A 16480-nucleotide genomic window follows, 5' to 3' on the forward strand; every position below is an offset into this window, starting at 1 on the left:
AAAGCCAATGTCGAGTTATATATAAAAATAATGGCAAGTGGCAGTGACAGCCTTGTGGTTAAGAAACTCGGCCTCTCGATCGAAGAGTCCGAGGTTCAAATCCCAGGCACGCACGCACCTCTAATTTTCTAAGTTATGTGCGTATTATAAATTCATGGTCACTTGCTTAAACGGCAAAGAAAAACCTCGTGAGGATAACATACATACCTGAGAGATTTATAACAAAAATTTCAAAGTTATGTGAAGATGTGAAGTCTACCAATATGTACTTGGCCAGCGCGGGGGACTATGGCCTAATCCTTCTCATTCTGAGAGGAGACCCGTGCCCAGCAGTGGGATAATAATGGGTTAATGGGATAATCATTACAACGTGATTACAACAATAAACTAACAATAATAGATTATACTACTTTAAGACATTATTAACAGGGACGCTGAATAGGAACTGCAATTTGCAAACTGCATCTTCTAACTCATACTATAGCAACCGCATTCCTATCGATACCTAATTTTACTTACCTCTTAATAGGTATTTTGAAATGATACACAAAATGAAGTCGGAAATAATTTGCAGACTCAATACACTTATGCACCTTTTTTCAATTTGTGACCGACCCCAGATTAACCGTACGGGTTCATCTGGGGTCAGTTATACTGTCAGTGACCGACAGTCATTACTTGACATTAGATTACGCGGTCATTTGAAAGGGACAAAAAATAGGTCCTTTTAAACTTATTTAAAAATATATTATACAGATTTAGTCATGTATGTGTTACCACCAGATGAACTGCATTCTCGTTAGCTCTTCATTTCCAATTTAAAAGCTAATCCAGGTTTTCAGCTGCGATATTTTGGGAATTTAAAAAACTGGTTTTCCTCGTATCTGGGAATAGAACGACTATTCGTATTCCCAAATTACGGGGCTCGCTAATTGCAGGCTCGCTTTAGTTCCCAAAAGGTAATTGCTTGGACTATTTTAGATGCGGTGCCTATTCTAAGCTTTCAGGTGAAGCTTTTTATATTAAAACTAGCTGACCCGGCAAACGTTGTGTTGTGATATAACTAAAAAAATGTTAAGGGTGAACAACCCTTATCACTTAGGGGTATGAAAAATAGATAGTAGCCGATTCTCAGATCTACTGAATATGCATATAAAATTTGGTGAAAATTGGTAAAGTCGTTTTGGAGGAGTACGGAGACTAACATTGTGACAAGAGAAAAATATAATATAAGATTATATTCTGGGAGTAACGAATGTAACGAGTAAAATACTATTTTTGTAAATAAAACATTGAACTGATTTTAATACTGGGTTTAATTTCTAAACGATTAAAAATATGTAATGCATATTAGATGTAATACTAGTATAAGAGAAAAAATATTTTGTGCTTTTATTTTATTGGAAAACCGTTTAGGACATTGATTTAAAATAGATAACGAAGCGAGAAACCCTAATTTTGTTTCGAGAAACCCTAATCTTGCACGTTCGTGGCAAGAACGTCCGTGCAAACCGAACCGTGGAGGACCGCCACGGGTCCAGTTGGTGTGGATGGAACTTCATCCTTCGGCGAGTAGTGCGATGGAGGAATGGTGACATTGTCTACGTCAAATAGATGGGATGGATATGGACGAGGTCGGCCACAGATGCGCCGCTACCCCTGAGGACTAAACTGGAATGCCTCGAAAAAGTATGTCCCCCTTATCACACCGTTCAAAACGGAACACAGCAGCGCCAAACACTGCTGTTATAAGGCAGAAATAGGTGTGGCGGTGGTGCTGCCGGAGTCGAACCACAAAGGGTTCTACCACCTTGAAGTGCATTAATTTTTACCTCATTGCGTAGGGTCATATTTTTCGACCAAAATAAATGTATGATAGTCTCATTCTTAGTATCTGAAATGGCTTAACGGATTTTTACATCTGTGGTGTCGTTGGATTCGGCTACATATGTTTATAATATAGACAAAGACTATATTTTTATTAGTGTGTTTTTTTGTTTTAATAATATTTCTGTAATTATTGTGTTTGTTACGCAATGTAATCGTCATACATTAATACATTTATATATTATATTATATCTTTCACATTTTGAATTGTTGACGTATATTTTAAAAGTACACACGGAGACGAAGATCCTTATCTCATTCTAAATATCTATCTCAATATATCTAAATAACTCTTAACTTACCTTCGTCAGCTAGCGCAGGCAAGTTCACTTCACTCATCTTTAATTTAAATTAAAATAATTACAATACTATTTACACCACATTACATGAATTAATAAATTGCTACTGAACAATACACGTTATTGTAGCATCTTCGTAATATCATCACTAAACCCAATTATCTTATGTACATTAACCTTGTAGCAAACCAGTCTAACTTGAGCTCTGGTGTTCTTAATAAATCACGACTTCTTATTGCTTATATAGGAGTCTTCCAACACGGTAGGTCTGAGTGAATTTGTCTTGTACACTAGATAAAAATGAGATCAAATCCTCATGTAAATATCAATGATAATAAATAATTGCGAGCTGATTTGAAATTTTGGCGCAATATGTCGCAATTGTGTTTTAATTGTATTTTTGGTATTGGTTTCATATAATTATATAATTCATAGGTGGTAGAACCAATACGTTTCCACCGGGAGGTACCACCACTAGCACTGTTATATTATTTATGGCACAAAGTAGTTCTTCAGTTTCGGTCGGAGGGTGTGGATGTCGGCTGAATTACATAAGAGGCGTTCATCTCAATCCTCAAAAGTGGTGTAGTGCGCGCCAAACTGCTAGTCCGCTCTGAATATAGAGACGAGTCTCGTCGAATAGCAAATTGTAGATATTAGTGGGACGAAGACAGCGCGGGACCCCTCCCGGCACCCTCCCGTACATAGCTACCCACGGGTACATACGAGTAGCTGCGTAAGTACGCCCTTAGTCAGTCAGTTAGCGGGACGTCATACCCTCCGGGTCTCTCATATGCTAAGGCAATGTTAACATAGGGGCGGTGGGCATGGAATTTCGGGTCTCGAGGATACCCTCTTTGCCTGGGTAGATTCTCAGGTGGTAAATACCCCCCGGATTCTTGATATTTATTCATAATGTTATTTAAAACATAATAAAATAATGAACAAATATTAAAAATATCTATCATCCCCCTGTTGAGGGGGTGATTTGGTACGCCCTTACGGTGCTACGGAATATATGCTTGTGCGCAACAAGTTCAGAGCGGACTACAAGTTTGGCGAGGACTATTTCTGTGACCGGCTACAGGTAGAAACCTTGTTTCATATGGAGTTGATTATAGATGTCCATGAGCGACACAACAGTGATCACTTTTTGTTTTTTTATGTGATAGAGGAGTAGCAGACGAGCATGCAGTCCACCTGATGGTAAGTGGCTACTGCCGCCCATGAACATCTGTAATCAACCCCAGATAGGATTAGATATTCTTACCAGAGGTCAGCCATAGATGCTACCCCTGAGGATTAAGCTGGAACGCCTCGGAAGAGTATGTCTCCCTTACCACACCCTTCAAAACGGAACACAGCAGCGCCTAACACTGCTGTTGTTAGGCAGAAATAGGTGTGACGGTGGTGCCGCCGCAGTCGAACCACAAAGGGTTCTACCACCTTCAACACTTACCATCAAGAGTTTACTCTACATACTTACCATCATTGGTTCACATTTGCTACTACAATTTATATAAAAGTGTAGGTACATAAATATTTACTATATTATAGAGATACAATCACAGGAAATTGAATCGTAGGAAATAGTAAATTTTCTTTCTCATAATAGGGGTTAGATCTGAAAGATGTTTACGGAAATAAAATAATCAGTTATGTACAACCGGTTAGTTTTCTAGTTATAGAACCGAAGGGTCCAGAAAGAAGTGTATTATGTAGATGTGGTGTTTTATACTTTAATCATAAAAATTATCCTTTTTATGGTTATTAAATTAAATTATTGGTAGTGTGTTCCAAGGGTTCCAAGTTTAATCCCCGGCTGAGTATTCGTGTAAATACTGTTGCTTTTTTATTATTTTATATCCTACCAAAATATCTACCGTACCGTAATTACAATTTATCATTAAAAATCAGCGGGTCTAAAAAGCTCTTTTAAACTAAAACAGACAGACAGATAGACTGACACCTTAAACTGACGTTTGGATTTTACGAACAATTTTCTTTCTTTCTTATTTTTCTAATAGAATTCAATGATGAGAATAGATTGTCGAAGATAAACAGAATAATATAGACTGGATCTTATATGCAATTCTTGCAGAGGCGACTTTTGACCAGACGTTGGCTTGTAATAGCCTGTACCTACTTATAATACATATGACGTATATTGCGGAATAAGGTACCTGTTTTACCACAGGCTAAAAGCTATTCCAATATATAAAAACTAACATACTGGTATGTGTCTAAATTTGTCATTTATTATCTGTGTTACCTTAAGTTTTGATGCTCATATTTACATTACAGTATATTAGGGTTGTAAAACAAGGATGCTGGCGAAATCTTATACTTAATTCTACTGTAATATTGTGTTCATCTGAAAGGAGCATTCCAAAAAATACTGCTAGCAAAACATGACTCTACATTACGTTAATATTACATTTTTTTGATTGAAACAATTGAATGTGATGCAATCGTTATAGTAGGTACAGGATCTTGTCCCAGTTTTGATATCGAAGTAGTCTAGTGGTGGAGAAATATGTCCTGTCCAAAATTGTTACTTGGATCTCCAAGAACGTTTAGCTACATACACCGAAACCGACGGCTTAACATTTACTAACAAAGCATGAAAATAGCGTATTGTTTATGCGTTTATCGTTCATTGCCAAAAAATGTATCGCTTATCGCTAACCTCTCCGCTGTAAGACAAGTTCCTTATCAGTTTCCATAGAGCCAGTGGTCGAGTTACTCTGACGGAGCGCCACTTGGGATTAACTAAGGTACCCAGTACACTGACGGTCTAGACTCATTTGCATGCGAAAACTTGTTAATTTTAACTGGAAATTTCTGTTTTGGCTTTAGCTTAAACTTTGAATTAATAAAACAAGCCGCAAGACAAGTCTGACAACTACGTAGATGAATTGTAGGTACCGCAATTTATTATAATATTTAACTCTTTAGTTAGTTAGTTAGTAGACTTTACTTTGTACTTAGAAGTTATCTCGGTGAAAATGTTAGCTAAATGAAAATCTAATTTATATTGCTATATAAATTTAAACTATTGATATTATAAGTGTAATGTAATCAGTTCACAACTAAACTTACAATATTAAGTAAACCTATTTATAAAAGTTTACGTAAATACTAAAATAGTTGAATTTAGACACAGCTTAGATTAAATTAATAAGTGTGAAATAGATGAAATTCAATTTTATGTCATTCATTTAGAAGAACCTACGAAAATTATATTCATTTAAACATATTTGTCCGTCACAAACTCATATTAACTAACAACGCAAGTTTTCTAATTGTTTCCATTACAAACATATCATACATATGTCATACACAACAATAAACAAAAAAACAAACAAACAAACGTCAAAACCACTTTGATTTCAGTGCTATTCGCGCAAATAATCTGGCGCACCATTAGGTACAGCATTTTTATATTTTGTGGCTCTTTCGACTGCGAGATTTTGAAGCCCAGACTTCGATTAGCTTGTCCATATAGTTGGTTAATAACCAAACAATCATGAACGTATAACTAAAACCTAATTTGAAAGTCAAAGTGCTCGAGGAAATTACAATCAGCGCGGAATTGTAGCACGTTCAAATTTTGTAGCTCTTTCAGTTGCGACATTTTGAAGTCCAGACTTCGATTAGCTTGTCCATATAGTTGGTTAATAACCTAACAATCATGAACGTACAATAAACACCTCGTTTCAAAGTCACAATGGGTGTTTGAAACAAACATTACAGAGTATTAATCATTTGTTAATGGAGCCCATTATGCCGCCCGGCTACACCTGGGGCTGCGTACAATCGTATGTGCTGATATGTTAGACATAGGAACACCTTGAGAATTGTTAACTAAAGACAATTGCAAGAAAGCTTGCTACAATGTCAATAAATAAGTATAATTTAAAGCTAAAAGGAAGGATTGTGTCAAGTAGGTAAGCGTCTTGGTTGATTTATTTACACCTCATTTTAACTTCACAATATTTGAGGAAATTAGAATTAGCGTGCAATTGTAGCACGTTCAAATTTTGCAGCTAGCTTTGTAGTTTGGACATAGTTGAATCCATAATGCAATTAGCTGGTCATTGCCAATAATTCGATAATTATGAAAAATAAACACCTCGTTGCCAAGCAAACATTTTTGAAAACATAACAAGTATCGCGCATTAGAAATACGTTCACATTTTGTAGCTAGCTTTGTAGCTTGGACATTTTTGAGTCTAGATTCCAATTAGCCGGTCAGCAATCATGAACGTACAATAAACACCTCGTTTCAAAGTCACAATGGGTGTTTGAAACAAACATTACAGGGTATTAATCATTTGTTAATGGAGCCCATTATGCCGCCCGGCTACACCTGGGGCTGCGTACAATCGTATGTGCTGATATGTTAGATGTAGGAACACCTGGAGAATTGGAGACGGAGGACAAATATAAGAAAATTAGCTACGTTCACAAAGTAAATATATGTTTCGTATATATAAATCGTTTAAAGTTAAAGAGTCGAGTCGAGTTGGTTCGTGTTGCCGAGCGTGTTACTTGATTTCTTTTATATGTTGTTCTTAAAGTTTTTTATAAAGAAATAGACAAGAAAACATAAAAGATAACCTCAGTAAATATTAAATTTATCGTATCAATGTAAATAGCTCGATCCCTATTTTAGTTATAAAATAGGAGTTTTACTTGAAACGAAGCACAAATTCTGAAACTAACACTTTTATTTACTAATATCGAATCTAAATTAATTTATGTTGAATAGAAATATATTTATATAAGGTGGTAGAACACATTCACGCCTGTTTCAGGCCACCCAGCTTATTTACAACGTCTACATAATTTTATTTCCGTAAGATTCCAGCAATTTTATGGTAACCCCACTCTAAGACTGGTCTCAACTCTCTTAACGCTATAAATTTGCTCGAAGCAGGCTTAAGCTGCAAAAACATGTTCCACGCAAAATAATCTTGGCGTATTGTGGAACCCTTAAGTAAACGCGGGTTAGGGTTAAGCTTTTTAAAATTTAATTCAAGCGTATTTACTTAATAGTATTTTAAAAATCAATTCAATCTTCTTTTATACTACAGAAACAATCGAACACGCATTCCATGACGCTTAACAACTGCCACCATGTACCTAAGGGTTCGTACACAAAACTCCGATGCGACGTCGCATCGCTAAAATCTGCGAGCTCCCTCGACGCATCGCAAGAACTTGCGAATTGATTCGCATCGCACAGTGGTTGTTGTTGTTGGTCACCCTGAGAGACACTACGCCGCACGATATCGCATCGCAGCAATTCGCATCGCAATTTTCTGCGTTGCGAATTCGCATCGCGTCGCATCGCAGTTTTGTGTTCGAGCCCTTGATCTGTAATTTTGAAGGTGGTAGAACCCTTTGTGGTTCGACTCCGGCGGTACCAGTGCCACACCAATTTCTGCCTCATAACATCAGTGTTAAATATGTATTCTGGTTCTAAGGGTGTAGTAAGAGACATACTTCTCCTCGGCGTTCAAGCTCAGTCCTCAGGGGTAGCGGCGCATCTCTGGTGGATCTCACGTATGAATATCATATCCTATCTGGGGTTGCTCTATCCATAGGCAGCAGTAGCCACTTACCATCAGGTGGACTCATGCTCGTTTGCTACTCCTATATTACATAAAAGGTTGAATTAGAATGCCACGCTTTAAGATTAAGTTCGTGTTTATTATATAAGCCCCTTCCACGCCCTTCAAATCAGAAGACAACAGTGCGTAACGCTGCTGTCATAAGGCAGAAATAAATGTCGGTGGTGCCACCGGAGTCGAACCGAGAAGAGATTTAGATACTACCTATACTATAATTGGATACTACCTATACTATACTATAATTGGTCATATTTTGTAGGACAGAAGTAATTAATATATCAATTGCATATGGATTAATTATGAAGCTTTTCCAAGAACAAACAAAATAAATTATAGTAACATTACGCTTTATTTACGTTTACGCTTTATTATTTACAGCTGAGCGTAGCTCGGAGGATACTTTCCAATAACTGAATATAAAAAACGGTTAATTTAACCTCTATATTAACATTTTCACCTCTATAATAAAAAAAAACGAAACTAAAATAACGTTTAAAAGAAAAAAATATATAAATATTTGCAACTTATGAGAAGATAAAAGTTACCTAATGATGTGGTTCTATAGAAAGAAGAGATTATAATATTACGATATTATAATATAATTGGGTTGAAATAAATATCAGGATTAGAAATGACACGACCAAAAAAACTCATTAAAACTTTGCGGAATTCGTGTCTTTTGGTAACATTGGTTACGTAAATTATTATTTGTGGCTTTTTGCAAAATATTAGTCTTTTTAGTTAAATATTTATAAATAAAACTTCATTATTCATTATTAGGTCCCATTATTTTAAGAAACTTCTTAACTTAATATGTATAATTTATTTTATATGTTGTATGATAATGAAAGAGTTTCTTTATTTTATCTTATTTTATCACCTGCCAAAAGCATGCATTGGAAAAAGCAATATAAAAAATTACAACAATAATATATATTTTTTCATGTCAAATTAACACGGTGAATTGTCATTTCCACTCATGGTCTCCGATTAACCCGAAATAAGAAAACACCACAAATAAGTAATAACGCATTAATTTAGTTTAGGTATGGATAGTAACCTCGTGTAAGTATCTTTCTTTGCCAGACACTTCAAAGTCGAACAAAATAGTGCTTCACTACTTACTTCACTACTTGTGGCAAAAATACGTGATACGGTGGCACTACCAGTTAGCAGAAGGTAGTAACCCCTTTATAAAACCAATAACCATTTTTTACTATATGATTTCCAATTACGCAACTCACAAAATCAGTAAATATAAAAATATATTTGAAAGGATAACCGGGCCCAAATAGCTCCCTTGCGATACACCGAAAGATATTACCCACTTTATATAACAAAACACCATATCTTTTTACAGGCGCCGCCCAAATAGAGTCGTATACTAACCACGTGTCATTAACTCCGCCGTCTAGATTGATATCGAGGCGCGGGTTCGAACCCATCTCGGGGAAAGGAAAATTGAGATATAAAACGCGAGATAAAGAACGCGCAGTTTAATATTGACTTTCGTGGCGTACGATTTTCAACTCATCTCTGTATTTTTTTTTTGTTTTAGAAAAACGTTGTATTATTAAAGAAAACAAATTTTATTTGGAATTCATTATATTTGATTTGAATTTCTTTGATTCAACAACGATATTAATATATGAAGTAAATATTTATAATGAAATTTGCTCTACATGAGTATAATGTATTCTTAGATCACAATAATAAACAAATAGCTCTAGTAAAAAAGTTCTTATTGTCTTGAAACAAACTCAACATATCCGACCAAGTCGCAATTTCCAGTCGCAAGTCGCCCACCTAACAAGTCAACACATAAGGTTGAACTCCCCCGATGATGTAAAACAGTTTTTTGTCAGAATTAAAAGGGTTTGACTCAATTGGCCATGGTGATACAACATTATGTAGCGTAATCGGTATACGTTTAGGGTTAAAGGCCTATAAAATGTAGTTTTCTATTTCGATTGAGAAATATGTTTTCTTTCTTTTTGGGTAACTAAAGTAGTAATTCAGGCTAAATAATAATAACTAAAACCCTAAAGGAAAGGTTGAATAAATCTATTCACGTTAAAAACGATATAAATAAGATGAGAAAGAATAAGAAAAATATATTTAAGTTTTTAAATATCTATGTAGCTACGAGTACATTCTTAATTAAATGGGAGTACAGTTTTCTCTTTTACTCCTGTTGAATGGTACTATTATATGTTATTTCTCCCTTTAATATCACTACCTCTATATTTGATACCGCCTAATAAACAAGCACTTTGATGTAACATAACAAAGTGTAACAAAGCAATGAAAGTCAAATTTTTACTGTAAAATGTTTTCGCCATAATCGGGTCAATTTTGAGTGCAAAGGCTATTAGTCCACTCAATTTTGGGACGCTGTGGACAAAGTTACGTTGGAAAGGCAGGCAGAAGTAATTACTGTAACGTTGCCAAAGGTTGCCTTTCTGTCACAAGCTGCGGGTCAGTGGGTTAACTCGAACGGGGTTTGGAAAAACTTTTTTATGATAATGAGGCGGCGAGATGCCCACTTTGAGAACCGCATGCTATCTATAATAGGAGTCTATTTTTAGCTTCTGAAATATTTTTAGTACTCTTTAATTGTGATTATGCTTTCATCATAGCCGTTCAATTAAAATACTAATTTACGAAAGTTTTTTTTTACAGGGTTATATAATAACCAAATAATAACATGTAATATATTTTGACGTCTCATAGTGAGGTTCCAAGTACGCAATTCCGATTTTTTATTTGTTTCATGCGTATTACAAATCGAATATTTTACTGATAAATGTAAAGTATGTAATGTAAATGAAAAAAAAAGTATTTTTACACAAATCGCATAATCTAAATAAATGAAATCTACAAGTCACTACATAATCTACAAGTTTGAAACATTTTAAAATACACGTAGTTCTCAAAGAAATGTACCAATTTGTACTTAGCCCTTTTGCTGTTGGACTATTGTCTAACTTGATAACTACTTGATTATAAATGGCAAATATATTTTTCATCGCTTGCCATATTCTTCAAACCAACACACATTAAGAAATACTTGACTATTGTTACCTCTAATCAACCCACGAAGGGTTCTTCAAAAACCCGTGTAAACAAGAATAAAGGCGGTATGGATAATGTTTTTCACAGTTTTTCACACTTTGTACCCATTGTTTGTGATGCTTAGGGTGCAAATATTTGGAGCGTGAAGCAAGAAAAAGTGATTACTGTTGCGTCGGCATCTCCGTGTCAGTAGGTTACCTTGAGCTGGGGTAATGAATCTCAGCTCAATGTTTGTTTAAATCACCTCTGCTTTTGTGGTATAGAAGACGCATTCAATCATAGCTCCACACTAGCACTCTGTGTCGTGTTTGTCATGTGTTACACATAGACAAACACACAAATACCCAGAACAGAATTCAAAATTTATAATTTAGATTTCTGGATGGCCGGGGATCGAACCCGGAACAAGCTGTTCTATGAGATAGATTATTTGGTTAATTAAGAGAAATTAGTCAATAAAATTGTCATCTTAAACGTAGGTAGATGTAAATTTTCTACGTTGTCATTTAATGTCGTTTCTTGTCAGTCGCCGTTTTGCGCTCAGTGTGAACGCACAAACATATTGTATGTGCCCTCTCGCGCCTATTCCACGTTGACTAGCCGTGCTACCGCGTGTACTTTGTGAAGTGTATAGATACTTCTCCTAAGGAAGACCAGGTCGTGCTTAATACAAGTGTACTTAGTGCTTAGTAACAACGTTGTGTGCTTCATCAATGAATCGATTCGAGACTACAGATTATATTGGAAGGCAAGGTTGGTGGTTTTACCTTTCATCTGCTCCCAGTCAGGATTATGTTATACAATTAATACCTATTACAATTATATACATAAAACAGTGCACTATATAGTTAGGCAGGCGTGCGAGGCCTGTGTAAGGTCTATATCGCTCAACACTAATAACTATAAAACCAATCAATAATAATTATAAAACACGTCAGCTCAATACGTATAATTACCTATAGGCATTACAAAAAAAATCTGTTCTCAACTATTGTAAAACTAAATAAATATTATACTTAGCTACCATTACAACTGCTTTACCTATACGTTTTTGCGTTATAATAATATAAGGCAAAATATTTATATAGGGCATTTTAGCTTACTTCTTAAGAACGGCTAATCATGTGTGAATCTAAAAACTTCATTAGATTTGATATGTTCTAGCTGTGTTCACGAGCCACAGCCCACATTGCCGCCTCGTTTGCCCTTAGGGTCAGGTGGATTGCATGGCCATTGGTGACTTTCACATAAAACATAATAAGATTTACCAGTCCCTGCTGCTGTTGCCAAGGGTTCCAAGTTCAATTCCCGATGGGTCGATTTCGTTGCTATTCGACGACTGCATCGTAAAACCCTATCGAATTCCGGTTTAAGAAATCCTTTGGGCGGTTTAAAAACTTTCATTACACTTCCAGCAACGTAATGTTTTTTTGCCCAATTTATGTTAAAATTAAAGTGAGCCTACGCACAATAGTAAAGTTTTAGAGCTTTTTAATCTGAACTTTATTTACAAGGTGGTTTTATGTTTGTCCTCTTAATTCTGATTAAGAATGTCCGAGGGTCGAATGTCTGGATGATGTCATGCGCGTATTTCAAATCAATTCTTGCATAAACAGGGAAACATTTTAGGAAAACAACTTCATAAATACTGAGTGTGTTAAAAAGTTTGAATCAAAAAAGTCCAAATGTGACTAGCGCTGTGGACCATAGCCCAAACGCTCCTCACTTTGAGGGAAGACTCAGCAGATTTTCCTTTTCTCTGAGAGGTCAACCTCAAACCTATGCTTCCCTTAATTTGTCGTGGATCCGACCTCGAGTATATTTCTGTAACATTTTTGAATTTCTGGTTTAGTAAATACAAAACAATGTAGTTATCAATGCGTAAGAACCTAATCTTGTATACTGGAACACTTAAATAGGTTAATTCACTGTAAACTTATTCATGAATTAATTTCAAACCTAAACAGTTCATCTACCAATATTATCTCGACCAGAATATTCTATACGTACTAGCAAAAACTATTTACTCTAATAACAAGAAGTCAGACTTACCGGAATATTGTTGAATCTGAATTTCAGATTCTCCATAAGGTAAGTTCCTTAAAATTATCCGACTATTCTAGGGATGTCATAGAATTTATTTTCTTCGATTCTTTCCGAAGAAGATAAATTCTAGAATCGATTCGAATCGAAGTGTGATAAATCGATTCTCAAATAAATCGAGGGCTAAATAATCGATTCTCCAGAAATCGATCCTCGATCTTTTCAGGATTGCACTCTGGATTGCTAGCGAAAAAAAGAGGTTGTTAGGACCAAAAAATCACTAAAATACGCATCCGTCAGCGATACTAGCGAGTCTATAACACGTTTATTAATATTCAATCAACTTAAAAAATCGAATTTCGATTTTATAGGTGGAAATATCGATTCACTGGATCGATCGATCCAAAAAATCGATACTTCGACTATCGATCTCAGATAGCCAACCCTAGACTATTCATCATTCACAATCCAAGTTTCATCCGGGATAGAGCGATAAGTTTTAAGCATCCTACAAACTGGAATAACTTTGGTACATTTGAACGACGGGTATTCGGTTTGGTCCGCATTTTAGTTTGTTGACTTCAGTTGCATAAAATATACTTTTTGTGGAAAAATTTCTTTCAATTTATGTACAGCTACTTTTTTTATTGTTTTGTGCAGTGTTTGATGTATAGTGTCTAAAGGTGGTGATCAGACCAACATAACGACATATTATTTATAGACTTAATATAGATTAAGTACTTATAATATTCTAATTATTTATAATTATAATGGTAAATGTTAATGAAAATTAATTAATTCCCCTTACAATATAATTTATTGGTTAGAACTAGTAACTTGAATAAACTAATAATAAACCTTTAAACTATTTTTATTAAATATACGTAAAATATTCTGGACAGACTTTTTCTTGTGCAATATTTCAAAAAATCCGCCTCAAAATATCGTCAAACTTTTCTAAAACAAAAAACTCCACTCCCACATAAAAATCACGTTTTTCTTATCCCAAACATGGAATATATCCCGTCTTTCTTTTAACTAGTAGTTTTGTCCGACTTAGCGACGTAAACAACGGGCCGGCGACCTAGAAACACGAATGTGGACGTGAATACACGACGTAACCATTCACTGGGTTTTCAAACAAAACTAAGCACGAAGCAAGCGCTTCACTAAAAGAGGTTTGAATTGAGAAAATTTAATGAAAGGAAGTTTGTACGCCCTTATTATGTATCGGAATATAATTGTATTGTTTTATCTATTTAAATGTATGTCAATTATAACGGAGCTTGATAAGTAATTTTCTTAAAGACATAAGTCTGGAAACGGAAAAATCCGTCATTGCCGTTATAACGGGGTAGCCCGAATACCAGGTCAATTTAGTCTAATTAATAGAACACCAAGTGCTTACCCATCTAATACTTGACAATTAAAATGTAGATAGCCGAACTATCTTTAATATTTTATTCACAGTTGAAACAAGATGCTTTATTGATATATATTTTCTTTTAATTACCAAACCCATTAGTCGGTAAGCCTGTACGACTTATAACATCTCAATAATTTAGAATACGATGGACGTAAAAACCCGACATAAACATTATTACGTTTACAAACTAAGCTAGAAGCGAGCTCTAAACTAAAAACTATTATAACATGTCACGCAAGCGAAAACTGTTTCGAATTTGATTAAAATGGAATTACTCCTTACAACTGCGTTGAGCGACCTCGTATTTGTTCAATGAAAACTGGAATGTACGGAAAACATATTTTCTCGTAATAAAATACATTGTTTAGACTGCATCCCAAGTACAAAAGGACTGCACTAAGCTAAAGTTATGATACCATTACGAGATGGGATTATGAAAGCCTTGTTGAGTACAGTAACTTCATAAATGTTTAAACGAGTGTCATAGTAGATAAAAGAAGATTATATTATTAATCCACTGGATTTGATGTATAAAAGGTGATATGTGCTTATGATAGGAATAAAATATTGACAATTATTACAATATTAATTCTGATTAAGATATGATACTTTGAGTGTCTATTATTTTCTTCGCAAGCTTCAATTAATGATTTTTATTAATTTACTTGATGAGACGCAATAATACGTCTTTAGCAGCCAATTTTATATACTAAAGTATAAATACGAGTATATTAGATGGAATGAACATTGTTAATTTGTGCGTGTATTTGTATGAATGATGTTATGTTTTATAAGCTAATGCTAGCAATTTAGGTGAGCTACTGAAATAACTGAATTCCAAGATCAAGTTTGAATAAATCGGTACGTTAATATTATCATTCCTATTTTCTTCATCCTGTAATATTTGATTAAATTTGGTACCCCTTGATAATAACCGCGTCAATCAATAAAACTTTCCTGTTTTATTTTTTAATGTAGATGGCGCTGTACACGGAATGTTATAAGATTTTATTATATGTAAAAACTTAGCCTTTACAAACAAAAGATGTAGCCAGAATCAACTTTAAAACTGACTGGAACCAGACAGGAATAATATCTTGACCCAGATATCAAGCCAAGCGTGCTAACAGTCGCTTCCTGATATTATTTGTATAATTTACCCATTGATTCCTTTATTGTTTGTTATTTATCAATCTCCTGCAGATATTTTCTCAAGGATAGGATCTTTATCTCGGGTGCCTCATTGTTTTGGTAATGTTTTATCAGCCCTTTGGAAAGGCGTCTTCGGAAGTATTTAAACAAGAAATATCTGACCTGAAAAAATATGACATGGGTCTGTTTGTTATTTATTTTCTTGGCTTCAAGTTAACTGTATTGTCTATTAATATGCCTAATAGCGATAGGATGAACTGTATTCGAACTAATACGAATCATCAGCAACAATTAACTTCAAATATTAACTAACTTAAAATCGATGACAGTTGCATTACTAAGTGCCGCTAAGTATTTTATCATACCCTAGTATTTTCTCATAATCATTCAAATGGAACATAGCACTCAAATTGCTATCATAATATGATAAATATCTCTCTCTCCTGCTCTTAAGTGTCGGCTTATTTTGTTGAGGATAGTGACCCTACAATTTCTTTCTTGTGCCTGACTATACGTTTCGTGGAAAGACGTCTTCAGAATATTGTCTCTTTAGTATTTACCTTATCTTTATCAGTAGTCATTTTTCTAATTTATCAGGCCAGTACGACAATTAAGGGCCAGTCGGCAGATATACGTGTGAATTAATAATATACACCGACCATATTAACTGTATTAACATAGATATAGTAACATAGTCACATCCCTAAAATACACAACACTTAGCAAAATGTTTACCAAAACATTACAAAAGAATTGGGTTATAACAAAAACCTACCCTTTACAGACCGTAACAATCAAAAAATATACCAACGGTAACAGATAACAAAGCTGAACGTAACAGACGTAAACATGTCGACACTACAAAGGATTATGTTAGGGGCAGCTGAAAAATTAAATTAGTTAAACAAACGGATGGCGGATAAAAATGTTTTACAACGAGTAAGTTTTAACCCTTTTAA

The 16480-nt window shown here is 34.8% G+C and overlaps 2 protein-coding genes across 2 annotated transcripts in view; one reads left to right on the top strand and one right to left on the bottom strand.

Annotated features, from left to right (window-relative positions):
* Positions 1–2305, bottom strand: part of LOC140752143 (synaptic vesicle glycoprotein 2B-like) — a 43017-nt gene extending 40712 nt beyond the window's left edge. Inside the window, exon 1 of the mRNA XM_073086325.1 lies at positions 2190–2305. Within this exon, the coding sequence (XP_072942426.1) occupies positions 2190–2226 (37 nt within the window). The 5' untranslated portion in view covers positions 2227–2305. The remainder of the gene's footprint in view (positions 1–2189) is intronic.
* The window catches only part of LOC140752147 (zwei Ig domain protein zig-8), a 340703-nt gene that overhangs the window by 130077 nt on the left and 194146 nt on the right, over positions 1–16480 (top strand). The window lies entirely within an intron of this gene.

Source organism: Epargyreus clarus, unplaced genomic scaffold (genome assembly GCF_041222505.1).
Source record: "Epargyreus clarus isolate Ecla_fem2 unplaced genomic scaffold, WU_Ecla_fem_2.2 ptg000024l, whole genome shotgun sequence".
NCBI classification, from domain to species: domain Eukaryota; kingdom Metazoa; phylum Arthropoda; class Insecta; order Lepidoptera; family Hesperiidae; genus Epargyreus; species Epargyreus clarus.